Here is a 27,073-nt window from a genome sequence, read left to right on the forward strand (position 1 = left end):
GAATCCCACTCCGCACTAGCACGAACCCAATGACCCGCCTCAAAATAAGAACTGTTGGCCCACCGACTGTTTTATTCCGCAAACCCAATTGAGCCGCCCCCAGGTGCCGTTAAAAATACGTCACGAACAAAACGAAAAACTGTTATTTCTACACATTGGATTGGGAAATGTGGAAATAACCAAGATCCAAAACTCTAAAAGTAAAAAAAAGCATAAAAAATATAAAAAAAAAAAAGAATATAAAAATGAAAAGTGTTATTGGTACTTCAAAAATCTCATTCTGCATTCCTCATAAGTGTATTTTTCTTTCTAAATATAAAAAATTTAGAATGTATAATGAGAAATTTGAAATGCCAATAATAATTCTCATAAAAATTTCCATCTGCATATGTAAATTTTACAATTACTAATTTACTGGGTACGGAGAGAACATCCCAGGAGCTCACAGTTTTATATTTTTAACAAAGATATTTTTTCCTTAGAGATTTTGAACAGTTTTATATTTTTAACAAAGATATTATACACCAAAGGGAAAGTGGTTAGGTTAACCTTGACAATTAGTTAACAATAATATAGTTTAAATTTATCTCTGAAGAGAATCGAACGTAAGACCTCTCATTTACAAATGAAGGGAAATACCACTAGACTGTAGTATTAAGTACTTGACACTATACGTTAATATACTGAACTCCATTATCATGTGCTTAATAAGAGATTTTTCAATATGATTGATAAACGAGTACACCACATGTAATTAATGATGATATATATATATATATATGTGTGTGTTAAAAAGTTAATAACTTAAAAAATAAAAAATTTCACCGATCTTATTAAAATACATGATGTACCACTTGTGTACCTACCACAGTTAAAAATTTCTCGTGCTTAATAAAGACCCAGCAAGGACTCGACCTTGACTGCCTATGGCATACCAAATGTTCATTCTTTACTGGGTTTTCCTCCTCTTCCTCGCAAACCCAGCAAAAACCCAGCTCGACCAAGAGCTCTACTTCAACAACTTCTATGACGTAGCCCACAGCAGCAACTTGAGCTTAAACGGCGTCGCAGCAATCACGTCCAACGGCATGCTCAAGCTCACAGACGACACTCCCAGAGTCCTCGGCCACGCCTTCTACTCCGCCCCAGTCCGATTCAAAATCCCCACCGACGGCAAAGCCTTTTCCTTCTCCACCTCCTTCGTCTTCACCATCGTCCCGGAGTACCCAAAGCTCGGCGGCCACGGCCTTGCCTTCATAATCTCGCCTTCGAAATCGCTCCCGGGATCCCTTCCCAGCCAGTACCTCGGCATCCTCAACGCCACCGTCGCCGGCAACTTCTCCAACCACATCTTTGCCGTCGAATTCGACACAGTCCAAGACTTCGAATTCGGGGACATCAACGACAACCATGTCGGAATCGATATCAACAGCCTGGTTTCCAACAAATCGACCCCAGCTGGGTTTTTCAGCGGTGGAAATTCGACGAAGGAGAACCTCAAGCTCAAGAGTGGGCTGCCGATCCAGGCCTGGGTCGACTACGATTCGGTGAAAAATCAAGTCACTGTCATGCTTTCACCCGATTCGATCAAACCCAAATCCCCGATTTTAACATTCGATGTCGATCTTTCTCCAATTTTGAAAGATTTTATGTACGTTGGGTTCTCTGCTTCGACGGGGTTGCTCGCCAGCTCCCACTACGTCTCCGGTTGGAGCTTTAAGATGAACGGAGAAGCCAAATCTCTGGATTTAGAAGCTCTGCCTAAACTTCCCGGCCCGAAAAAGAAGCATTCATCAGCGTTGATCGTTGGCGTTTCTCTTTCTGTTCTTGTTTTCTTTATCTTGGCCGCCGGATTGGGCTTCTACATTGTTCACAGGATCAAGAACGCCGAGGTGATCGAGCCGTGGGAGCTCGACATTGGGCCTCATAGATTCAGATACAATGAGCTGAAGCAGGCCACCAGAGGGTTCAGGGATAAAGAGGTGATCGGGTTTGGTGGATTTGGTAAGGTTTACAAAGGGACACTGCGGAATTCGGAAACGCAAGTGGCGGTTAAGCGAATTTCGCACGAGTCGAGGCAGGGTCTGCAGGAATTCGTGTCGGAAATTGCTACCATTGGCCGTCTCAGGCACAGGAATTTAGTGCAGTTGTTGGGGTGGTGTCGCCGGCGCGGAGATTTGTTGCTTGTGTATGATTTTATGCCTAATGGGAGCTTGGATAAATATTTATTTGAGAAGCCAAAAGCAATTTTGAGCTGGGAACAGAGGTTCAAGATTGCTCAAAATGTAGCTTCTGGCTTATTGTATTTGCACGAAGGTTGGGAGCAGACTGTGATTCATAGGGACATAAAAGCAGGAAACGTGCTTTTGGATTCTGAGATGAATGGAAGGCTTGGAGATTTCGGTCTTGCTAAATTGTATGAGCATGGAGCAAACCCTACAACAACTAGGGTTGTTGGGACACTGGGTTACCTCGCTCCGGAGTTGACTCGGACCGGAAAACCGACTCCGAGCTCGGATGTGTTTGCTCTTGGTGCTCTCCTGCTGGAGCTGGTGTGTGGGAGGAGACCCATTGAACAAAAAGCCCTGCCGGAGGAGGTGATATTGGTTGATTGGGTTTGGGAGAAGTGGAAAGCTGGTGCAATTCTTGAAGTTGTGGACCCCAGATTGGGGGATGAGTTTGATGATCTGGAGGCTGTGGTGGTGCTGAAGCTAGGGCTGATGTGCTCAAATAATACCCCCAAGGCAAGGCCCACAATGAGGCAGGTGGTGAGGTACTTGGAGGGTGAGGCAGCGTTGCCGGACACAGTGGCGTCTCCCGGGGCTTATGATGGGAAGAAGGGTGTTGAGTTCGAGGATTATGTGCATTCTTATCCCACATCATCAGGTTTTGTGAAGGCAAGTGATTGGTCCTGTGATGATGCGGATGTTGATTTCGACGGCTGTTCTGGCTCGCCTCCCTTAGTATCTGGTAGTCGTGGAGGTGGTAGTGACAGGTACCCAAGCTAGCGAGGATTCTAGTGTGTAATGGGGGATTTATCCGCCATGTCTCTATCTCTCACATCAAGTCAGAGATAGAGGCAGGGCGGAAAATTCCTAGCTACGCTCAAGTTTTTCCTATGTAGGATTGACAATCCCCTCTTTTTCCCTTTTGTATTTTGCTTGTTTGTTTTTCTTTTGTATGTTTATAGTTATGTTAGTATTTCTACGTTGATGTATGTAAATTTGATTTTTGTGACACACCTTGTCGGCTTGTGACTTGGGCAAATGATGTTTCTTTGACCTGCATTTATATCTTCCTCTTTCATCTTTGAAATTCATTGTGTTTATACAAGTTTTCACATCATTGATTATATCTTACTTGACGTCGACGACGACAAGGTTCTGTATTCGATTCTCGTTTAAGGTTCTATGTTAGATTGTAACTTTCAGTGGTATAAAATATATAAATAAATAAAAATAGAACATAAAAAACATGAGAAGAGCTTGCACGCTTAATGTCATGAAACATTAGAACATACAAAACCAATACAAATTCATCCCCTTATTTCTGAATACTTTTACATAACATCATTTGTGAAATCCAGGTCACTGGATGGGAGCATATCAATCTTTCTAACAAGATTTAAATTGCTACAAACTATCTGCTCCTTCTAATTAATAAAAAAAGGGATCCTTGGATCATCGTTCTTAGGATTATAGTTTCTTGCCGGTAACCTGACCACCCGCCTGTGTTAGCTGTCGAGAGGTCAACAAATGTGATGCTCTAACACACGCAGGAGCGGGTTTGTCTACAGTTGGACTTGATAATTTCTTACACGACTCGTTAACATAACACAAAAATGACATGAAAATAACAGATTTTAAGTCAACACAATATCTAATAGTCGTTATCAGGGCGCCTGTTAAGAACTCGTTAATGATGGGTTTACACACAAGTAACTCATGGGTAACCCATTTCGATCCGTTAAAAAAATTATTTTGATGATTTTAAAGTTAAGGTACTAAAAAAAAACTTACTATGAAATACAATAGCATAGAAGTTTTTATCATATATAGTCAAAACTATAAAGTTTTGCCCGCACATTGTTGCGGGATTAGAAATTGTGTGAAAAATTATGTTTCAAAGGTATAAACACATCAACATATATCACATCTAATTAAATTATTGCAACAACATATTAACGCACTTAATATGGAAATTCATAAACTATTTGACAATACGAAACCAAGCAATCTCTAAACATGAGAAATGGATCTTAGAAAGTATAAATCCTACCTCATATATATTAACACAATTAACAAATTCTCAGTGCATGATCACAAAAAGGTATAGAAAAGTAATTCAATTTCTAAATTACAAAAAATGGAAAAGATAAAAAGAAATGGTCTAAGTTCTCAGTTCTCACCATATCGAAAATTATGATATCGTTTTAACATGAACTTGGGTTGATTTCGGTTACCACCTTTAATAAAGCTAGTGATTTCAACCTGTGCAAGCAAATGACTGAATTAGATGCAAGCCAACTTCAATTTAACCAAATCAAAAAAGAAATCACGATCAAACTAACCTCTCTTCTTCCAATATGTAGAAGCTGTCCTTGTTTTGCCTTTGTGAACAGTGCACTTTTCACTCTCTACACACAAAAAGAATGCACTCAAAATGCTCAGCAACATTATAAAACTTAATAAATTATACGTATAAAATACTATATATGTATTTGGACATAAAGTATAAAAATTTACTAACAGAATCAAGGTTAAATTTAACAAAAGAAGTAATTATGAATTGAAATCAAATGATATTATAGTTGTTAAAAAAAAATACCTGACCAATTTTTACAAATAGCATCATAAATTGTTAAAAAAATAACAGCATTGAAAAATCTAATTACTCAAATCTGTAATTCAATTAAAACACATCACTGAAAACCCCAAGGAGAGAGGTGCATATTCCTAACCTTGCACAGTTAAAATTGCATTTTGTTTGAGGGAGAGAAAAATGATCAAACTAATAAGTCAATACTTAAATAGGTTTACTCTGGTGTCCATTATTTTTTAATACACACATAATGCTGTATGTTTAAATCAACACTGATTCTTGCATACCTTTGGTTATATAATGTTTGGAGTTGAATGTATATATACCCAAATGGGAATTATTCTTTATCCAAAATTTAGAACAAACCAACTCATCCAATAACGCAATGAAATTTAACTGCAACTCCAATATAATCAATGTAAATTATTATAGCGAAACAATGTGATCAAACTTAAACAAAACTCCAAATCCACCAAAAGTATAAATTTCTTACCTTGCGTAGGGCTTCAGAAAACGACGGCGTTCTAGCCTGGAAATAAAACCCCCAAAATCAGAAAAATAAAATTTGCACAGAATTTACAGTTCTAAACACAAAATTATCCACCCCAAATCGGCTAGAGAACTTACCCTCTAAAAACAAAATCAACTCCAAACTTAATTAAATTTGTTTTCTTTTCCAAAACTTGTCTCAATCTGCAACATAATGACCAGCTTGTTACATAACTAAAGATCCAAATGATATAAGGTCTTAAAAATGGTTTATTCTGTAGGTCATTAATTAGTCATGACTCGTGCTTGTGCATACGATGCCTCACTTGACTCAATAGGAACAGACAGATGCTCATGTTTTCCTTGGTACAGATACTCATATTGTGCTTAATTAGCATCACACATCATGACATTAAAGTTCTAATCATGTTAGACCTATGCCATGTAGTTAAAAGCATAAATAAGCTAAACAAAAACACGAAAAATAAGTTTTACGTTTATTATTTATACATGCACTCCTCTAAACTATTTCAGGCTACATCAATTTAGTCCTCTCATTCCTACAAACTGGATGACAATATATTCCCTCACGATATGGAGAACTGTTATTACAGAACTCCTACAGTGGACATTTACATGCATGTATCATCACCAAAAGAAATGGATAAGAAAAATGAAAAAAAAAAAAAAAAAAATTTAATCCACCAAAACTTGAACAAAATCAACCCCAAGGAACAACCAAATTCAACTTCAATATAAACTTAAACAAAATCAAACTCCAAGGAGCAACCAAATTCAACTCCAATATAATAAAACCTAAACAAATTTTTAAATTGCTTACCTTGAGTATAGAGGGCTTCAGAAATCAAAGGCGTTCAAGTTTGAAAACAAAACCCCCAAAATAAAAAAGGGAAATCTGCAAAGAAAACTCATTTCGAAATTCAAATATACAGTTCTAAACACAGAATATTCAAATCACAAAATTATCAACCCCAAATCGGCCGGAAAACTCACCAGGGAACGCAGCTTTTTCTGGACTGAAAATTGTCTTCGAATCGGGACCAAATTCACGGTTTTTTTTTTTTTCCTGATTTGAATTTCTGGGTTGTCTCCCAATCTCAAAAGTATTTCGAACCAACCAGAAAAACCAATCGAAGCGTACAAAAACTGAATAAAAAGCTTGAGTAAGGCAGTAGTACATAGTTAAGGAAGCATGATTGCCATAAGAGATATTCAACAAAAGTAGTGTGATTGTAAACTTTACAGAAGTATCTCAACATGTAGCATATGCATACCTTCGCTTTCTTTAGACTCCTTTCCTTAAATTCATTTTAATTTTCATCAAATTCACGAACCTATGCAAGCCAAACAGTGTTGTTGGTGCTTTATGAGAGAGAGAGAGAGAGAGAGAGAGAGAGAGAGAGAGAGAGAAGGTAATGTTTCCGAGAGGAAAGACGAAATAGAAGCAAAAGTGGAGTTTGTTTTGAAGCAGACCCAATTTAGCTAACCTTCACGATGATCGACAGGTGGACAATGGGGGTAAACACGTAATTTCATTGTGCTGAACACGAAAAAAACATCGGGCCACGGTGATCAAAAGAGGGGCATTTCGGTCAAATCACTGTTAATAAACGGTGTTCATCAACTGAATTTTAGTATATATAATTTAACCCTTAAATTCATAATGTCAGTTTTTACATTATCTTCAAATATAGCCAAAAGTGTAATCAAATTGACATAAATACTCTCAAAATTAAAGCTCTTGTTATTTGAGACTGTCACCCTAAAATTCCATTATCTCAACCAGCCATTCCCCTAGATTTTTCTTTAAACTTTCCACTAGCATATTCACACGGTATTTCTGTGTTAACTAGTGAGTCTGGAGCATCATTTGCTAACAGAATAGCTCCCCAACCTATTCCCAAGTCATCTGTTTGAATTGTTAAGTAATCATTGTCTAATAGTAAGGAAAGATCTGGTATGTTTTTTATTTTTTCTTTGATTCTTTTGACGAGGGCAATATCTTCATGATTGAATTTGATATTTCATGTATTACCAGGTTTCTTATATAAGCTACTAATGTGACAATTCGTACTTACTTTTACAATTTTATTAATTTTAAATAAGTGAATTGACAAAAATGCCCTAGAGATGAGATTGTTGACTTTCATTGACCATCAGTTCGTGAGATGTACAAGTTACTATTTTACTTTTGTCTCGAAGTACTCGACGGTAAAAACGCATAGGCGTAAGCATAATCGAAATCGGAGTTGCGAAGAAGATTTTAAGAAATTACAAATTTAAAAAGTACTTTTATAAAAAATAACTATTTATTATTTTATATATTTCTCATAATTATTATATCATTATTTTGAGATTATTTTGTTATTAAATTATTATTTTAATATTATTTGAGAGTTATTCTAAATATTTTATTAATTTATATTGACCCGTGGGGCTCACACCTCATTTCTTTATCTCTCCCGTGTCACCCTATTTCTCGGGACACTGTCTCTCTTTGTCGACAGATCTTTCAGTATGAACGTTATACAAGGTAGTATTATAAAGGGTGGATTATATATGTTAAAAAATTAATAACTTAAAAATTAAAATTTTTTATTACTAACATAAAATTACGTAATACCATCTATGTTTTCGTGACAATTAAAAATTTCTCCTCTTTTTCAAATCTCACTTATCCTACTCCTCCACTAGATAACTCCCACCTCACCTTTCCTCTCCTACCTCACTCCATCTCTCCCTCTCCCGTGAGACCTCCTTCTTTTCTTCCTCGGTGAAACCCAGCGACGCCTGGAACCACTGCCACTCGCACCTCGCCGGCGAGCCACGTCACCATCACCCCCATCTTGTCTCATCTCTCTATTTCCGAGCCTAGGACCCAAACTCGAACAACTTCCAGACCTCGCACCGGAGACCAAATGAAATGGAGAACTCCGGCGAAGGTGAGCCTCGAAACTAACCTAAACCTTCTTGGACAACGTTTTAGAGTAGATTAGGGTAATTCTGAGATGTTTTGGTGATGTTTTGATACAGGAATCACCGCGAGGGAAAGTTGCCCAGTTTCCTACGAGAAACGCGGCGACTTCGTGCAGTTTTCCGGCCAATCCTGGCCATGGAAGGATCCCCTATTGGTATATTTCTTTTCCTCTCCTTTCGAGCTTCAAATTGGTATATTACACTGTTTGTTTTAGTTGAGTTTCTAAGCTAGGTGAAGCCTGGAAAATTCCCCGGCCAAGTGTCCCCAGACTCCGGCGGTCGGCCGGAGAAGAATAGAGAAAAAAAATGAAAAAAAAGGGGGGGGCCTTAAGCCCAAAAAGCCCGGCCCATATTCTTTTGGTCCAAACCTTAGGCCAACTGGCGCAAAGCCTTGGACCGTTACCTGACCTGGTCCAATTCTAAAATGGGCCTCAAATATTTCAGAATATTCTTGGTGTTGACGTTTTTCCGATTTTCTCAGAAAACCTCCTAGGCTAATTTCGACGTTCCAAGTGCATTTTTGACATCCATTTAGTGAAATTATAAAGTTTTAACGTAGTTGACCACCAGAGCGTCTCGGTTGACTTTTAGGGTTGACCGTTGACTTTTTACAAAATTTGCCGTGTACCCTCCTTAGCGTATTTCGACGCCGTTTTTCAAAATTTCACTGTTTTAAGATAGTTCCTTTATTAGCCGTACTTTGTACGAAAACGCGTAATTACATCAATACATTATATTTACCTAAATGGTTTCGTTTCCAGGCAAAACGTTTCTCAAAGACTGTCAATGCTACAAAGCGGTTTTGACTCAACGACATGATCTGTGAGTGGGTCTTTTCTTTGATATATATATATATATATATTGCTTAGTTTCCATATATACAATTAATAGTAAATTCTCTACATGATTGCCATGATTAAACTTAGGTTTATAAGAAATGCCTTATTGTTGGGAAATGATGAAATAATCCTATGGGATGCACAGGTAAGATTACTATAAGATGATGCCTTAATTTTATTTATGGTCATGAATAATATGATATTGACTAGAATTGTTGAATGGTTGTGGCATGATTATAATTATGTTATTTGCGCATCGTTTGCTACACCGATGTTGGTACTCGCCCAGGTCAGGGCCAGTCTTTCACATGTATGTGCACATCGCACCGTATGCTCACTTTGGATCCATTGAGGCGCCAATCCTGTCGTACAAGTTGCAATAGGTAACTCCGACTCATATGTATTGCGCATAACGCCAGTCTTCACGTAATTGTAGTACTAGAGCGTATATCACTATTACGCCTAGTCTCACGAGTTCATGCAGAGGTATTGATGACGTGGTTATGTATTCGATTCTCGTTCGAAATTGTGTTAGATTGTCACTTCCCACAATTTCAGTGATATATAAAAGTATATAAATAAATAAAGAATCTGTTATTAGCACTCCAAAAATCTTATTCTACATTCCTCACAAGTGTATTTTTCTTTCTAATTATAGAAAGTTTGGAGTGTCAAATAAGATTTTATAAGTGCTAATAACAATTCCCATAAATAAAAAGGAAAACTAATGAAAAAGGTTTGAAAACTTTGAGTTTTAATGATAAGGACAAAATAAAGAGTAAAGTGAATAGTACCAGGATTGACTTTTTAATGTAAAAATATGGTTTTTTGTTAAAGTGAACAATACCGTGAGCTTTTCATTAAAACTCGCTAATTTCATGAAATATTAGAACATATAAAACCAGTCTAATACTAATTAAATATTTACCCAAGATAAAAGTAAACAAATTCATCTTTTTATTTCTGAATACTTTTACATTTCATCATCTGTGAAAACCAGGTCACGGGACGGGAACATATCAATCTTTCTAACAAGATTTAAATTACTACAAACTACCTGCTGCTTCTTCTAATTAATAAAGAAAGGGATCCTTGGACCATCATTTTTTGGATTATAGTTTCTTGCAGGTAACCTGACCACCCGCCTTTTTGTCAGGTGGCGAGAGCTTAACAAATGTGATACTCTAACAAGCGCAGCAGCGGTTGTCTACGACAGGCATGCTCGAAATTCCATATTGAATCATTTCACCGCAACCGATTGACATCTGAGGCACTCGAGGGAGCGTTCCGAATGGATTTGGAGCGGGTACTAGTTGTACTGGTTGTACAGCTGCAGGGCTTTGAGTAGCAGGAAACCGTCCATAGTTATTCTGAATTGGCAGAGATGAGAAAGGCATGGAAACAGAAGGCGGAGCTGCTTCATTAAAACCCATTTGTCTGCTTGTACTGTCATCTGGCACTGTCGGTGCAGCTGAAGGAGCTGTGGGATTGAATTTGAAAGTTGTACTAGTGGAAGCCGGATCAAAGCTTGAGGGATTAGAGATCAATGGAGGTAGATTGAATGTGGAAGTTGTATATGTAGAAGCCGGAGCAAAGCTTGACAGATTAGAGATCGATGGAGATGAGGTTTGTCTAAAAACTGAAGAAGTGCCCTTATCTCCCAATTGATGATAATACTCCCAACGGATTTGCTCGTGACTTTTTTCTTCATGTCCTGGCATTGCTGATATCGACAACACTTTTTCAGAAGCCTCCCAGCGGATTTCTTCGTGACTTTTTTCCATATATGCTGGCATTGCTGATATTGACACCAATTTCCCGCCACCATCAGATTCACGACTTGCAGCATGTGGCACAGCCACCATACTGCTCCCGCATTGTTGGTCCATAAATGCAGCTGTGCTCCTAAATATTGTTGATTGAGCTCCAGTTGAAGTCCCACTCCTTGTTAACGAGCCAAATACACCAGTTGAAGTTCCACTGCTTGTTTGCGAGCCAAATACACCGGTTAACGTTCTACCGCTTGTTTGCGGGCCAAATACACCGGTTGAAGTTCCTTTGAAGATAGAACTCCCAGTTTGCCAGCCAATTGCTGTTTGCGTGCCAAATCCACCAGTTGAAGTTCCTCCAAACTGAGAACTCCCTGTTTGCGGACCAAATACACCGGTTGGAGTTCCTCCAAATATAGACCTCCATGTTTGGCGCCAATTGCTGTTTGCATGCCCAATACACCAGTTGAAGTTCTTCCAAACACAGAACTCCCCGTTTGCGTGCCAAATACACCAGTGGAAGTTCCTCCAAATTGCGAGCCAAAACCAAAAGGTATGGGAGCAAAACGATTGTTACTTGCGCTGCAAGTCTGCCCAAATTCCGACAGGGACCCAAACGGGCTGCTAGATGACTGCCCAAGACTAGAAGAAGAACCCAACATCTTTTTCACGAGAAGGAGGAAGTAACCGGCGTAGTTGGTGGAGGGTCTGAGTGATTTTTAAGACGGAGAAAAAAGAGAGGGGCTCGTTCGTCGTTGTTGCACCGATGTCACAATCGGGACAAGGCAATAGGCATTTATTCGAGCGGGGAGGCGCGTTGCGTACAAGTAAGCGCGCGGGGGGGGGGGGGGGGGGGGGGCGGGGGCGGGCGCGGGCGCGTCGCGTCATATGTGAAGTAAACTGGTGTCTTTCTCGTCGTAGGCCGCCGAAACTCACTGAGTGGGTTATTGTAGCGTAAAGTAAGATTGTAATGTGAATAATGAAGGGCAGTAAAGTTATATATATTTTTTTAATTAAAATCTTTGCAACGAAATTTTAATTTATAGTCCTTCAACTTTAACTTAATCTAATTGAAGCAGTTATGGTCTTTTTCGTTAACTCTGTCAGAACTTTCATTTAAACGAGTAACGTTGGAAGAATTATTTCTCCAATTGAGTTAAGTTGAGGGACTATTTTGTACAATATTTTTATTTAGTTTCTCATTTTGCATCTTGATTTAGTCTCGTATGCTTGGCAAGTGACATATTTTGATATAAATTTTAACGAAGTTGAAGAAAATCCATAACTTCACGTTTTGATAAGTTAATGACTAATGATCATAGATTTTTAGTTAAGACACCATTGTTCATAAGGCAGCTGTAATATTCAACATTTCAAAAATTCTATAATGCACGCTGAACATAGCTAAATAAATTTGACAATATCATTGATGTAGGACCGCCATTCTGATTAGGATTTATTGATCCTATTAGCAAAACAATTAGATTAATGAACCTAAAAAATTAAATTGTTGCAGTATTTATTATGTCATATGTGTCACCGGGTGTATACGCCTCTCGCTGCCTCTCTTCTCGTGTGAAGTTTTAGAATTCGTCATCGAACTAAAAATCCCCCATCGACATGTGACATGCACATGAGCTTCAAAGTTGAAATAAGCCATCGAACTCTTTTTTTTTTTTTTTTTTAATCTCAAATGGAAAGAACCCAACCTCACCATGAAGGGTGATTTGGAGGAGGTACACATGAAACCACGAAATTGGCCGCACGAAAAAGTTCAAAAAATAGGAAAAAAGAAACTTCAAATCGAAGGGGATGAGAGGAGAGATAATCCAAGTCGTTGCCACATTCAATAACTCTAATTAACGAATTTTAAATTCGAAGACGAATTCTAAACTAATGTCTAAGTTCAGAAACCAAGTCTATATTTTACTCTAATTTTTTAATTTACCCAAGATTAGAGTGAACAATTTCATCTCTCTATTTCCTCATACTTTTACATTTCATCTGTGATTAACAAGTCACTAGATGAGGACTAAAATGGAAAATTACATCTTTCTAACAACATTTTAATTGCTACAAACTATCTGCTTCTAATTTCATCTATCCAAATTGAAAACTACCTTTGTGGACATCTACTTCACTGCATCTTCCTCTGCTCGGTTGCAAAGAACAAGGCGATGATTCGTAACCACAGGTCCTTGATGTCGATAACTGACTCGTGGATAAGGCTCTAACGATTTTCTACGTTGTCTTCAACATTTTCCTCTTCACCGTCTTTCGCTCTACTAAAGATCTCATAATCGTCAAACCCTGCATATATCGACCAAGGTTAATCAGTGTACAATGCGATTAAGAACAAAGCTCAATTTGGTTTTTAGCATGTATCCACATCCGAGTATAAAATTACCAGAGCCCAAGTCATCGGCATCATCATTTGACGGCCCTAGAAGCATTGTGCTTACAGAGTTTGAATCGAGTTCCATCCAGTCGGAACTCCCATTGTCATCTAAGCACATGTCCTTCCTGGTAACCCAGTCTTCGGTCATGCTAATGTTTTCAAATGATATGGGATCCATAACATCTTGTCCGATGTTCTTACCAACCCTGTGCGAAAACAAAAATTGTTATTAGCAAAAGGAAAGGAATTTCTCCCCATTATATTTAAACAGCCATTCCTAATTCCATACAGTATTGCTTTGTGCTTACATTTGTTTCAGTCGCAAGTTATAATGAACAAAGATGAGGTCACTGACACGTTGACGCTCAAGGCAGTTCCTTGTGTTGTGTGCTTTCCCAAAAGGAATTTCATTTCGCCTGCAGCCAATCGAACTGCAAGTTTGACTGAGAATTCGGATTGCCAAGCGTGTCAAATTTGGGCAACCTCCTCCATATGTTGACCACCATTCAGCTAAGAGAAGTACATTGTGGATAAAATTAGCTAAGTGTGAGAAAGAGGTTCAAATACGAAAAACAGAATACAATGATGAAAAGTTCAGTTTCTGTTCCTAGAAAGGTAACTTCGGCGTCATAGTTACACCAAATACAGCCAAAAGATCAAAGAGCTTCCATCTTTACCAGGATTCAACAAAATCGAAGGCTTGAGTTGATCTAATACATAAAAATGCTTATAAATTACTAAATACCACTTGAATTGGAACAACAACATTTATCTGACTTAGCATGCATGAATGCATATCGAATGCTTATTCGCATGTGCTAATACTTATGGCATTGCTAGCTAATTCATGACACAGAAGTTAGAACTAACAAAGCAATCGAAAAGATTAGTCCCTCACCAGGAAGCAGAGTGTCTCTAGCCCTAATTGCCATCTTCCTCCGAAAATCTCCAGCAGCACTCTTGTACAAATTTAGCTCTTTGATGATTTTATCTTGGACATTTGTATCAGGAACCAATCTCTCGATGCAATCAAATGTACCCGAGACAATATAACTATGCATATCTCCTTCGATACTGTAAAATATTTTGGGGTTGAGGTAGAAGCCTGCAGCATGAATAGGAGAATGCCACAGCTGTTCCCATCGTTGATCTATGATATTCCAGTATACCATGTACTCCTCCCTCTTAACGAGTTCTTTCTTAATTGTTTCTTTTGCCCGATACATTCCAGCATACACGTATCCCATTGCAGGCCTCTTCTCACTACCAACCATTCTCAAAACTCGCAAGAGAGGATCTGTCAGACGAACAATCAACATGCATGAGGACCAAAATGACTGATTACTAATAATGTCCAACATCTCCAGTCCCCCCGGTTCCTTTGAATATAGGGAGTCCATCAACTCCTGGGAAGTAGCCATAACCTGTAAGCAGTGTTTTAGATCAACCAGTCGTTTTAATGTTGTAAAGTTTGTAGCAAAGCGAGTGGCGCCTGGTTCTACTATATCATTGCCAAAAGTAGACCTTCTGACCATATTCAACACTGTACTATGATTGTACACAAACTTTGTAATGGATCTTGCTTGTTCAATGACCGTATTTATCCACTCAATATTACCAAAATCTTCGAGTATTAAATCTAAGCACCGAGCTGCACATGGAGTCCAATATAGCGTAGGGAAAGTATCAGTCAACCTTCTCCCCGCAGCCATATATTGCTCTTCACTACTAGTAATCACTTGCAGCACATCTTTTACTCCAACTTCCTCTACCACTCTCCTAAGCAATTCGTAAAGCGCATTCGGGGAATTTATAATGTCTGATGCATCAACAGATTCCCAAAAAACTGTTCCTTCAGGACAGTACACCAAAAAACTTAGCAAAACCTTACCTGACTCTGTGTTCCACTGATCGACCAAGACTGAACAACCCGTTCTTCCCCACGTTTCCCTATGTTTATCAATACTGTTCCTCACTTCTTCAACCGAATTCTTCAATATCCAACTACGAATATCATGGTATGTAGGAGGCACAACCCCTGAACCACCCGAAGCAATTGCATCAATCATCGGTTGGAAATACGCAGAGTTCACTGCATGTGGAGGCGCCCCAATATCATACAAAAACCTTCCAATTGCCTCGTGAACAAAATTGTTCACCTTTGGAGAACCTAAAGCAGCACTATTACAAACAACAAGAGCACTATCTCCTGCATAAGAACTTTTGCCTCTCCCCCTTTTCCTTCTCCCCAAACTCATCCCACTTGTCATTCCTTCTTGATTCTCCAACAACCCCGAATTGTGCTCAAGTGCCTCGGGAACTCCAATCAACTGACCCCCATTACTCACATCACTCTGAACAGCAATCGGTTCTGCCTCACCATGAGGTGAGGGATTAATGTTAGTAATCTCCTCATCAAGCTTCTGCCTATTCCTCTTCTTCAGCACAACCCCATCTAAACTCTGCTGCATTTGAGCCCGAACATCAGGCGGAACTCTCAGACAAGTTGACGCATTACCTTTCTGACCAGCAAGGTGTTCCTTAATCCTATGAATCCCACCACCCTTAAACAATTTGTTACAATATATGCACTTCAGCTGAACCCTCTCCCCAATCTTAAACATTTGACAGTGTTTCCATGCCGGGTCGTGTTTTTGTGACGTTATCGGCACGGGCTCCATTACCAGACCAGAAGCCATGGCCAAAACCTCAGAGAATTAACTAGTTTATGCAAAAAGGCCAAACCCCATTACAACAAAGACATGAACTTTCTTCTTTAATTCGAATTAAACCAAGTAATTAACAGAAACCCAGTAAACCCAGCATCCAAATTGTTCAAATAATCCACTAAATTTAATTAATTGAATTAAAATTAAGAGTGAGAGAGGAGGAGGAGGAGAGAGAAAGAGAGCTTACATGTTTCTCGTTTGAATGCTTTCTGATAAACAGAGAGGAAGGGAAACAGAACCGAGTTAGGGTGGTTAGAAGGAGATTATAAAACCGTGCGCGACGCGACCGGATGGACCGGTTAGGGTTGGGCTCAACCGGTTATTTTGTCCATTATTTAGTTTTTTGGTTTTTTTTAACCGAGTGGCCCGCTCAGGTTTAGTTGAGGCGGTTTTAGACAACGGGAAACCGAACCTTCCGGTTGTCTGGCTGACGAGCCGTGATTCTAATTGAAACTCGAATCGGCCGCCGCCCGGAAAATGAGTGAACCGGCGATTCATGGTAGTTAAACTAACAGAATTAAGGCATGTTTATTTACGTTAAGAGTTTCGGAATTATTCTGATATGAACTTCTTTGCATTTATTAAAACACGGGTATTGAAATTATTTCAGTTAATAACTTCCTAAGTATTTACGAACACGTATGGAATTAAAAAATAATAATTGATTCCACATTATCATTAATAATCTCGTTCTTCAAATTAATTTGTTAATCCCTTATCAATTATCTTGTTTCGCTTTTCAATTCATGATTTTCACATTTTAAGCAAGTAAAATGCCGAAGCTCATCTAGTTACGAAGTCTTATATGTTCATACCATGTACTTGCTACATCTGACAAAAAAGAAAATGATTTTGCACTCATGTTTTTTTATCATGTAGTCTTTTATTTTTGTTGCAGTTTTAGGATTAAACAGATCAAAGAATTAATGAATACAAAAAAAGAAAGCAGAAAGCGAAACTTTTGATTGTAAAAAGTCACCATCGAAAATGAATGCACTCGTTTCATGTAATTTTTTCTCAAAACCTTCCTGGGACATATTCATATACATTTTCCCAAAAATCATCTCAAACAAACCCTAGAGTAATCTATATTGGTTTCAAGTGTGCTTTCTTGTGCTGTCAAATTCTCTTCACCTTTTTCACTTAAGCAATCCTCTTTTTCTATAGACAACCTTCATGAGAGGCTCATAGATCCAATCCACATGAATAAAACTAAACTGCTTTAATTTAAGTGAAAAATTGCAGACGCAATGTCCTAACCAATTGGTCTAACCTATGCAATTTGCAAACCGCCATTACATGTGCAGTTGTTCTTAAAGCTACCACTCCTTTCCATGATGGCGAGGACGAAGGAAACCCCCTTTTCACTTTTCCACACTATGTAAATAGAAGAGCCTCCCAGTTACCAACTCACATCTCCATTACTCATGAACAAATGCCAATCTCACATCAAATCTTCTTCCTACTCTCCTTTCTCATTTCCCTCTCCTTCACAGGTAATCAAGTACTCTCTCCTTTTTTACTCGAAAATTTTTGGTTACATCGGAGAGAATCGAACGCTGAACATTCCTTATTTGTTGGTTTCTATAAAACTTAGGTTGACAAATAGCATTGTTGTTTGCGGATGGGACTCAACTCATCGTAGTGAACTACTGCAAGGAACGCGGCTTCCACCTCTCCAGCGGCGAGCAACAAGTCCTTAACGTCCCCGAAAACTGGTCGGGCAGGCTATAGGGGGTAGGCAAGGCTGCTGCCTTGATGAAAAAACTGGCAAAGGCACCTGCCAAACGGGTGATTGCGCCTGCCTCTTACAATGCTGGGGACTCGGCGGAGTCCCTCCAGCCACACCCTTTGAAATGATGCTCGGAACCTCAAACTCCGCCTTGCATTACTACAATGTGAGTTTGATTGACGGATTCAACGTGCCAGCTTCAATGAGGCCAATAGGTGGTAGTGGGTGTGGAGTTGCTGCCTGTGAGGCTGACTTGAACGTTTGCTGCTGCTTGCCTTGGTGGTCAAGAAACAAGGTAGGGTGCAAGAGCGCTTGCTTCGCCGGAAATCGGACCGGTATTGCTGCAGAGGGGAGTTTGCAGATCCAGAGAGTTGCAAGCCTACTATTTTTGGGCATCCTTTCAAGGCTATTTGTCCTAGAGCTTATAGTTATGCCTTTGATGATTCTACAGGGCTTAAGATTTGTACGGCTCCTAGGTATGTCATAACGTTTTGCCCTCCTAAATATGGTTGATTTGAGCAGACCAAAAACTCTAGGGCAAAATTCTGGGTACGTTTGGTGGGTTTTTCTTGTATTGTTGGCAATTTGGCACTATTTGTCAGTGCTATGTATTACTTGGCACATGAAAATATTTCTGCAATTGTTTTTTCTCGCCATACACTCCTCTTTATTCTAACCGTTGATTGAAGAATCAATCAACCGAAGCAATGATCAATGCATAAGGAGAAGACCGGAATGCGGAAATCAGTTCCCTGAACATATAAGCCTCAGTTAAAGGCTAAGATCTTCGGGAGGACAGATATGAAGCTCAAAAATATTCACGATGCCGTTCAACAAGCACGACCACTACGAGTCACCAATTTGAGCTTCATCATGTGCTCGAAATATCGAGAGAAACAGCAAAAGGTAAAATTTGAAATTTCGTAACAGCAAAAGGTAAAATAGAATCTCAACTCGCAAATTGTCCGAAAAAAAGGTTCCTTAATTAGAAAATAATCCATACGTTAAGAAAATTTATGGAGGACTCCACCTGGTAAAACATTTGTACAGTCACGACCACAAATTCTACTACCGCCTCGCTTTTTACACCCTTCAAACTTGTACACTAATTTATCTCCTCTGCAGGGGCCTCAGGTGCGTTCACCGTCTGCGCCGTGACTACTCTAAGGTATATCCTCAAACTAAAAATGTACAGTTTTAAGTACAACCAATGATCTTTATTTTCATCGCGCCTTATCCATCTCAATACATAGACGTAGCCTTTACTTGACATGAAAGAAATAGAGGGGCTCATATTATCCTCAGTTAGCTGTACAACTTCGTCCCCGTACCCCATCTAAGCAGCAGAAGCCTGGGGAGCCAGAATGCTAATCCTCCTCTCTGCAAAAGATTCAGCACCTTGTTAGCGATTTGAGGCAACCAGGTTTGTTACACCAGTAGCAAGTCCAAGGCTTGAAGCCGGAATAACAATACATATTAGGCTAGAAAATCATATTATTCATATTGGAAACGACAACCAACTTCTTGCATTGCAAGAAAACCCAAACGATGAATCAGAACTACTTTTGTGTATCATGTGTTAAAGCATCACTATGAGATGTACGATTGATATGAAATGACAAAGGAGAAAGGGCGAAAAAGTACCCCCAGCAGCAACAAGTTTCTCTACACGGGCAACTATATGCTTCCCATAAGTATACTTCTTCAGGGCATTCAGGTGAACCTTAATTCGGTTAAGGATTAGTTCAAGTTGCTGATCGTCACAAGTTTCCAACACTTTCTGTACAACATAGTTTGCGAACTGATCCTTCATCATCGCCTAAATTCAAACAGAACAAGAATAAGAAGGCATATTAAAAGACCCTAGTCTATGCATATACCCGTCTTCAAAACCAATGCCTGGCAAATCATTTTCCTAGAGCCATAGTATTTGGAAAATTTGATACTAACAAAATGAAAAACCTTCACAATTTAAAAAGTTTGTGTTCGTCGAACTCATTTGAAAAGTAGTCAATGTTAATCAAAAACGAAAATGATATATGCATTAATAAATTCAAGCTTTCAATAGTCGTACTAGCACATTGTTGAATATTATATACTAAGGACACGATTCAAATACTTTGTCAAAACAGCTAGATGCATCAAAAAAGCAATTGATTTGCAAAGATGAGGCAAACTGTCATTGAGAATGTTAAGGTCAAAGTTAACTGTTACATGTCAAAGATAATACGTGAAAGTACACCCAATGAGCTCACTAGTATTCAAATGAATTCACGAGTTCAACCTAAGAAACCATCGTTTCAGGTAACAGCATAATCATAATAAAAGTAATCATAACAGCTTCGGAAGTTATAGAAAAGTTACTTCAAACTGTAAAGAGTATTTTCATAAAACCCCCAAAAGTTAGAGACATCAACTCTTTTCAGTAATTTGAAAGGGTTCGCACTTAGTTCAGGAACACATCTATGCAAACTTGACCAGAGTAAAATATATTTGAAGATGGCACATTGAGACAAGTAAAGAATTAAAGAAAGAAAATTATACTATAACAAAAGAATACATTCACCAACAGTGCACACCAAAAACTTCATAGTAAGTAGCAAACCTGAAGGGGCTCATTTTCGTCAGTGGTACCAAGCATCTCAGTTACAAGGGCCTGGCGTTCAGCAAGAGTTCCAAAACTTAAACACTTTTCTATGACATTTGACGCAAACTTCTGCTGGCTCATTTGAACGATTTGCCCAGTTAGTTCCTTAATTATGCATGACCGTTCATGTGGCTTTCCATGTTCCAGCACATGCTGTAAAAGTAAATACAATCAATTAACTGAGTTCAATGTAAACAAAGAATAAAACATATAGTTTACTATATAAAGCAAAGGCTACGTATTGTTGTCTCCAAATTAAACCACAATTTAAAGTATCCACAACTCCTTTGCGGGTTCCATGAAAAGAAAGTTCATGAATCTAGTTATTACATGCACGTCTTTGAAGTAAACATCAGGCTATCAGCTTATGGGACATTTATTTGTTTTTACGGTTTCTGAGTTAGCTTTTGCAAGCCTATTCTGAAATGTAAAGAAAGTAAAGTTTACAAAGCACAAAGGACCAAAGGTATAAAAGAGGTACTCAATTCTTCTTAAAAAATTGTATGTCATCAACCTGACATAATGGCTCTGGTGCAAAACCAGAGGCAGGGAGGTAACTCTCCGAGTAACAGTTCAATGATGTGATTACGTTCAATCAACAACAGTGTCTACCATATTATACTTCCACAGATCATCACAAAATATAATATTTATCTTTTGACTTATTGCAAGTGCAAACAAAACCGTATTCAGTTAATAAATTACATCAGGAAACAATCAGGTATGGGTGCATAAACTCATTCAATAAGCCAAGTAAGGTGCATAAACAGAGCTCAAAGAAAATAAGTATGAAAACATTAAATTGGTGGTGGAGGGGTGGAGCGGAGCTGAAATCATCTTATTCCTCAATTCTATCCAATCCCTCCATCTAAATGAGATCATGTATAAACAACAGAGAAAACTGAAGATACATATTGTTGTGAGACTAAATAACTGACAATGTAACATTAGTAACAACCGTTGTAACCCCACCAATTTTTTAACAACCAACTAAATGCATAAGCAATTTAAAACAGAGAGCTAATTTGACACTAACATCAAGAACCCCTTTACACTCCAAATCCAGGCTAAATTGAAGTGTGACTGATGAAAAGGCATGAATCACACCCATATGATGAACATAATGGACAGCTAAAAGTCGCATTATAAGCATGAAAACAGAAGTTGATTAATTGGTTTAAGTGAAGTCACAAGTGCATAAAGAGCCAACAAAATTGAGCTTAAGATGAGACTAGGATGTGCAGAGAAAAATCAAAATTGAACATCTATACTGTATAAAATAAGAACCAAAATAACATCCAACAAAGAAAATTAGTTGATTACGTTAAGAGGTCCGTTTGATACTTAAACAACAGATTCCATTAAACCACTGTGGAATTATTTCCTTTAACAATAAGAAGGTAGAGTGACAAAAGTTTCTTAGAAATGAAACAAACCTGGACAACATAATTTCCATATTGGTCTTGTGCCAAAATGCAAACAGACTGCAAAATCTCATCCATCATTATTTGCTGCGTTTTGGGGTCATGGCAGTGCTCCAAAACTCTCTGTTAAATCAAAGTTATTATACCATTTAGTTGCATTCATAAGCATTTATCTTCAACATATCCAACATATATGATTAATAGGCAGATGCAAAATGAATGCGAGTCAGAAAATGGTGAGGTTCTTAACCTGTATGACACGACAACCATATGGATGAGTAGACAGTGTCACGACTTGGTCATAAAAAGTTGAAACAACAAACTGGATGGCATCTTCAGGTACACATTCAATACACTTCTGGACAACATGGTTGCCATTTTGATCACGAACACAACGCATAACATGACCATCCAGTTCAGCTACCATTTTAGTCTGCTGGTCCAGCTCAACAACTTCTATAGCCTGAAAGCACATGAAAGCCAAGTTTGATGGTGATATGATAAACATCATTGACCATTGATATTTTCCCTGAAAACTAAAAAAGAATAAAAAATCTACATGATTATGAAAGTAAGAAACATATGTTTCTCTCTAAAATCTTTGATGATTTATATCTACTAGGTCGTACTCCAATTCCCAGGTAGTACAAGAACAATGAGCTAAACCGTTGTGGCTCATGAAATTCAAACTTGAGAAAACCTAAAATTAAATGGTGTTTTCTTAAGAGACTGAAAAGTTGTTCGTTTTATAGACAAATAATTTCCCAAGGATACCCCGAAACACATTCTATTAGATATGTATCCTGTCTCCTGCAACACGTACAATATGTAGAAGGCAATCCTTCTGAGTTCGTATGAAAGCCAATGGTAAAACATGCAAGGAATATCAATATGGAAAATTAATTACTGTGTTCAGTCAGCTAACTGTACATACCTTCTGAATCACTCGACAGCCATACATTTGAAGGCTAAGGGTCAGCACATGCCCAGTGAGCTGGTCTGCAAGTTCTCTTATTTGTGCTGGAGTTCCATGCTCAAAAAACTGAACCAAAGTGCAAAAGTCAGACATAGAAGAAAAACTGCAACACTTATTTTCCGCCACTTAACCACTGCATATCATGATCATGCTAAGGCACAAGGATACATAAAATTGCACATAAAGGCAAATCAATCTAAAGGGGAAAAGGTACCTTCTGAATCACATAATTACCAAACACATCGGTCATAAGAGATAGTGCTTGGGGCATAATTTCATCAAAAACCATGTTCTTCTCTTCAATTGTGGCAGTTTCAAGTTTCTGTTGAATAAACCGACTTCCATACTGGTCGGCACTGTTCAAGGTATTATATGAGTGAATTAAGTTGTGGATATCTGGAACAAATAAGGGCACAAAGATTTAAAGAAACAGTCACAAATATTTACCTGAACTCAACAACATGCCCTGCAATCTCTGAAAGTTCAAAACATTTAGTCTTGTTGCTTTTGAACTCATCTAGTAAAGAGGAGGCAAAACTTTCATCCAAATTTCCACCATTTTCGGAGTGCCAAGCTCCCATCAGACCTCCACCCATGTTCCTCAACCCAGAAGAAAAACGCAAGTTCCGCTCACCATGCCTGGCAGGACTCCCAGGTCCAACAGGAGAGTTTGGAAGAAGGGGACCACCCAATGGTGTTCCAGAATAAGACATCCCATGCACATATGATGGATTTCCATAATAACCGTGATTCAAGCTACCAGACCTGCCAATGTAGGGAGCACCAAATTGTGATTTTTGGGGCGAAAGCAATTGCCCCAAATAAGCTTTTTGCAAACCAAGTAAATCCATGTACGTATTACCCATGCCTTCCCTATCTTTTGTGGGATCATTAAGGGCTGCAAGCTGTGCAGCTGCATATTCATTTGATCTCAAGTACTGAACATACAATGGGTCCATCATGGGAACCTGAAGAGCACTCCCACCACCGTGATTTCCAACCCTAATATTCTGCAAATCAGCAGCTGCAGACAACAGATTTGGTCCTAGAGACATCCCTCCAAAAGCTCCAGAGTCCAAGCCACCCATTGCAGATGCAGCAGCAGCATTTTCAAATAAGGGTGGTAAACTACCATTACCAAGTGGACTACCCATCATTGATGGAGATGAAGGACCACCAGAATAGCCATAGTTAGGAAATGAGGTATTGTCTACATTCTGATAGTGGGAGTGTGAGCTTCCTCGGCCATTAAGAGCTGGCACAGGTCCTCTTAAGTATGAGTTACCAGAAGATACAGCAGGATTATTAATATCAACTAGATCGTCAGACATATAAGAAGGGCTGTTCAGATCCCTACCAAATCCACTACCTCTTCCCATATTCTGATAAGAATTGTTAGAAGATTGGGAAGCAGAATGCAGATGAAAATTCCCAGAATCAGACTTATTCAAGTACGAATTTTGTTTAATATGGTTCCAATCACCTTGCATGTCATAAAGGTTATGGTGATTATCAATTTCATGTTGCATTTGTGAGCGTGCACGATTCTTCTCATCAATCCTACCATTTGTTGACAGGTTCATACCAGATAATGCAGCTGCCAGATCTGCAGACTCATTCACATCAAGCGAGGCACCATTGAATGAGTTTTGACCATTGCCAATTTTTTTATCCATGGAGGAAACCCTTCCAACTGGTGGAATTCGAGGACTAGGAGCCCTAGCTACAAGCTGAGGGTCTGGTGTGTTGCTTCTCGATAATGAAGCACCCAGAGCAGAAGCATATGTATGAGAACTAGATGAACCGCCGTTCTGAACAGCTGACATTCCCTGTAAATGAGCAAACTGGGTATCTGAAGCTTCAACACCATCATCAAAAGCATTCCGGCTAGCTGGACGAGAAGGGTGCCTTGAGCCATTTGTATTATGTATATCATCCTGCATTGAAATATCAAGAGTTTTAGACAGCAGATCTGATAAACAAATTCAAATTTTATTTTGCAAAAGTTGTCGCGGGCAATGAAATTTAACCAGGAAAAACAAGCGTACAACAAAAAGACCACAGGAGCAAATCTGCCAACAAACCAAGAAAATACATCGAAATACCTTAAGCAGAAACAGTTTCCATTCCAATTAACTTCACATTTTACTGGTGCAACATTTATGCAAAGAGTTAAAATTATAGTTAATAGGCAAGATAAAAGAATTACTGAAAAACAAATTCCACTTTTCAATATCAGTGTCTAGTGTCTACAGCAGATAAATTGATAATTATAAAAAAAAAAAACTGAACCAGTGTCAGGAGAACTAGTTCAATTTCTCATGCCAGCGAACACCTCCATATCATGGAATTAGTCTCATCCGCTAACAATTCAGAGAAACCACTGTCAAAGGCACTAAAGATTGACTTGTTCCACTTCATTAGGATAATCGAAAGGCGCACCCTACTTAGAGGAGCTGAGCTAGATATCGAGTAAATCATATAATGATAAACACAAAATATAAGCGAGAAATCAACGAAGAAACGTAAAGATCAAACCTTTGTAAAACACAAAATTAGAGAAGAAATCTAATCACATAATACTCCAGTAAGCTTAAGCTTATCACACGAAAATTATCATGAATACATAAAATACTTCCAAACGCAAACAAACATTGTATATTCAAGATAACAAGCTATCATATAAACCAATTCAAAAAACAAATTTTACAAACACTTCACCTGAATAATCTCTGCAATACTCTTCTGCCTACTCCCAAGTCCCAACCCCGGCAACCCAATCAACCCATCACCGCCCCACTCTGCCGCACCCTTCCTCGCCGGCACACCATTCTCCTCCTTCCCTCCAATCCCCGGCTGCACAGAAAAAAGTGACCCTTCACCGCCACTCCTACCCCCTATCCTCCTATCTCCAACTGCCGAACCTCCACCTCCACCTCCACCTCCGCCTTGCAACCGCTGGGAAAAACGCCAGTCCTCCTTCGAAAGCAGCGGCGGCGGAAGCCGTGGATTGAGATTACCATTGGAATAGTAGTAATTCACATAAGCTGGATCAGCGAGAAGCTCCTCTTCAGTTGCAAACCCCTTGGTGCCGTTTTTCGTGAAACCCGACAGCGCAGACGCCTCAAACAAGCCTCCGACAGCGTTCAACGAGCCTTCCACGGTGGGCGGCGCCGACCCACTCCTGTATATGTTCAGCTCCTTCTCCCGCTCACTTGCTTCATGCTGCCGCCTCTGTTCACGACTCAACATACTCAAATCTTCGCTGTAATCACCACTCTTTAACATCGATCGCATTGACATTTCAGACATCATCTTTGAATAAGTATCGGTGACCATATCATACAATCAACAACCAAATCAAAGAAAAACCACTGAAAACTGAACAAAGACTGAGACTTTCAGGTCGGGTTTAGCTTAAAACTGCTAAAAACAGATGGGATTGCTACAAAACTTTGGATAAAGCGATTTTCTCGATCAAAAACTACGAACCCATTCTTAAAATTGCACTGAAAGTGAAAAGATTGTTCTTTCCGTAACGTTAAAGAGTGGATTTTTGTACTGAGTGAGACGAGGATCGGAAGCTTAGATGATCAAAAATATGGAGACAGACATTTTTTTTTTAACAAAGGTGAGAATGGAGAAGGGAGGGGGAGACAGTGAAGTAAGAAAGAGGGCAATGATAAGCAAGAGCAGTGTAGGAATCTGAGCCGTTGGATACGAGGAATGACGGCCAGGATTTGGTTCCCGCAAAGAGGTCTTTAGGGTTCTGTTTCATCGACTAACTGCAGCTCCTCCTGCCTGTTTTGTTTGGGATTAATTCATTCATTTAATTCAAGGTCTTAATAGGCATGTTATTTAATTCAAGGAAATGTCAAATCTTTTGAAAAGATTGCGTTATGCTTCTACATATGTATATGAGTAAATTAATTCTCAGTTTTTCGAAGGAAACTTGAATTATATTATTATTAATTTATTATGAGGTTTAGTCAATTTTTATTAAGTAGTGTAGATATTATTTGTTAAAAAAAATGTAAATTTGATTCTTAGTTTTTACATTTGGTATATAATTTCATTCTTTTTTGGAGTGATGATCTAAATAGGAAATTTTTTTTTAAGTACGACAATATATTTTACACTAAGTGGACGGAGAAATTCGATTAAGCCACACATTTGCATAGGAAATTTCATTTGCTAATTGTGACAGCCCGTCCCAAAAATTCATGTTAACGTACGTGTGAAATTACAACTT

The 27,073-nt window shown here is 38.7% G+C and overlaps 3 protein-coding genes, 2 long non-coding RNA genes and 1 pseudogene across 10 annotated transcripts; 3 read left to right on the plus strand and 3 right to left on the minus strand.

Annotated features, from left to right (window-relative positions):
- The first annotated feature begins 706 nt into the window (after window positions 1-706).
- On the plus strand, window positions 707-3,287 carry LOC137720118 (L-type lectin-domain containing receptor kinase S.4). The gene has a single exon (XM_068459129.2). It carries the CDS (start codon window positions 927-929, stop codon window positions 3,006-3,008), a length of 2,082 nt encoding a protein of 693 aa, XP_068315230.1. The 5' UTR covers window positions 707-926; the 3' UTR covers window positions 3,009-3,287.
- Window positions 3,288-3,475: 188 nt separating this feature from the next.
- On the minus strand, window positions 3,476-6,762 carry LOC148699046 (uncharacterized). 5 transcript variants are annotated; one of them, XR_015962909.1, is made up of 5 exons: window positions 6,152-6,762; window positions 5,449-5,514; window positions 5,315-5,350; window positions 4,571-4,636; window positions 3,476-4,490 (listed from the first exon to the last, which is right to left on the minus strand). It is a non-coding gene; the product is annotated as an uncharacterized LOC148699046 (long non-coding RNA). The 5 variants fall into 5 exon arrangements; XR_015962915.1 differs by having other exon boundaries at window positions 5,449-6,226; window positions 6,325-6,760; XR_015962910.1 differs by lacking the exon at window positions 5,449-5,514.
- Window positions 6,763-8,022: 1,260 nt separating this feature from the next.
- Window positions 8,023-11,748, plus strand: LOC148699047 (uncharacterized). Of its 2 annotated transcripts, XR_015962920.1 has the most exons (5): window positions 8,023-8,273; window positions 8,365-8,462; window positions 9,069-9,129; window positions 9,436-9,529; window positions 10,303-11,748. It is a non-coding gene; the product is annotated as an uncharacterized LOC148699047 (long non-coding RNA). The 2 variants fall into 2 exon arrangements; XR_015962922.1 differs by lacking the exon at window positions 9,436-9,529.
- A 1,004-nt stretch (window positions 11,749-12,752) lies between these two features.
- Window positions 12,753-16,282, minus strand: LOC137720980 (uncharacterized). Its single transcript, XM_088694701.1, has 5 exons — window positions 16,230-16,282; window positions 14,212-16,034; window positions 13,622-13,823; window positions 13,323-13,519; window positions 12,753-13,225 (listed from the first exon to the last, which is right to left on the minus strand). Exons 2-5 carry the CDS (start codon window positions 16,010-16,012, stop codon window positions 13,146-13,148), a joined length of 2,280 nt encoding a protein of 759 aa, XP_088550827.1. The 5' UTR covers window positions 16,013-16,034; window positions 16,230-16,282; the 3' UTR covers window positions 12,753-13,145.
- A 1,195-nt stretch (window positions 16,283-17,477) lies between these two features.
- Window positions 17,478-18,385, plus strand: LOC137719693 (thaumatin-like protein; annotated as a pseudogene).
- A 350-nt stretch (window positions 18,386-18,735) lies between these two features.
- Window positions 18,736-26,639, minus strand: LOC137720301 (pumilio homolog 2). Its single transcript, XM_068459350.2, has 9 exons — window positions 25,543-26,639; window positions 23,269-24,758; window positions 23,036-23,177; window positions 22,780-22,887; window positions 22,096-22,308; window positions 21,858-21,968; window positions 20,380-20,574; window positions 19,419-19,593; window positions 18,736-19,154 (listed from the first exon to the last, which is right to left on the minus strand). Exons 1-9 carry the CDS (start codon window positions 26,158-26,160, stop codon window positions 19,111-19,113), a joined length of 3,096 nt encoding a protein of 1,031 aa, XP_068315451.1. The 5' UTR covers window positions 26,161-26,639; the 3' UTR covers window positions 18,736-19,110.
- Between the last annotated feature and the right edge of the window lie 434 nt (window positions 26,640-27,073).

Source organism: Pyrus communis, chromosome 1 (genome assembly GCF_041283825.1).
Source record: "Pyrus communis isolate YQ-2024b chromosome 1, ASM4128382v1, whole genome shotgun sequence".
NCBI classification, from domain to species: domain Eukaryota; kingdom Viridiplantae; phylum Streptophyta; class Magnoliopsida; order Rosales; family Rosaceae; genus Pyrus; species Pyrus communis.

Excerpts from the sequence above, each read along its gene's own strand:
- LOC137720118 (XM_068459129.2), top strand. The coding sequence starts at position 927 with ATGGCATACCAAATGTTCATTCTTTACTGGGTTTTCCTCCTCTTCCTC.
- LOC137720980 (XM_088694701.1), bottom strand. The coding sequence starts at position 16,012 with ATGGCTTCTGGTCTGGTAATGGAGCCCGTGCCGATAACGTCACAAAAA. Across the intron at positions 13,520-13,621 it reads AACTTGCGACTGAAACAAAT|GGTTGGTAAGAACATCGGAC; the intron begins GTAAGCACAAAG and ends GTTTTCGCACAG. Across the intron at positions 13,226-13,322 it reads TGCCGATGACTTGGGCTCTG|GGTTTGACGATTATGAGATC; the intron begins GTAATTTTATAC and ends CGATATATGCAG.
- LOC137720301 (XM_068459350.2), bottom strand. The coding sequence starts at position 26,160 with ATGGTCACCGATACTTATTCAAAGATGATGTCTGAAATGTCAATGCGA. Across the intron at positions 21,969-22,095 it reads ATGGTTGTCGTGTCATACAG|AGAGTTTTGGAGCACTGCCA; the intron begins GTTAAGAACCTC and ends TTGATTTAACAG. Across the intron at positions 19,155-19,418 it reads GAAACTTGTTGCTGCTGGGG|AGAGGAGGATTAGCATTCTG; the intron begins GTACTTTTTCGC and ends AATCTTTTGCAG.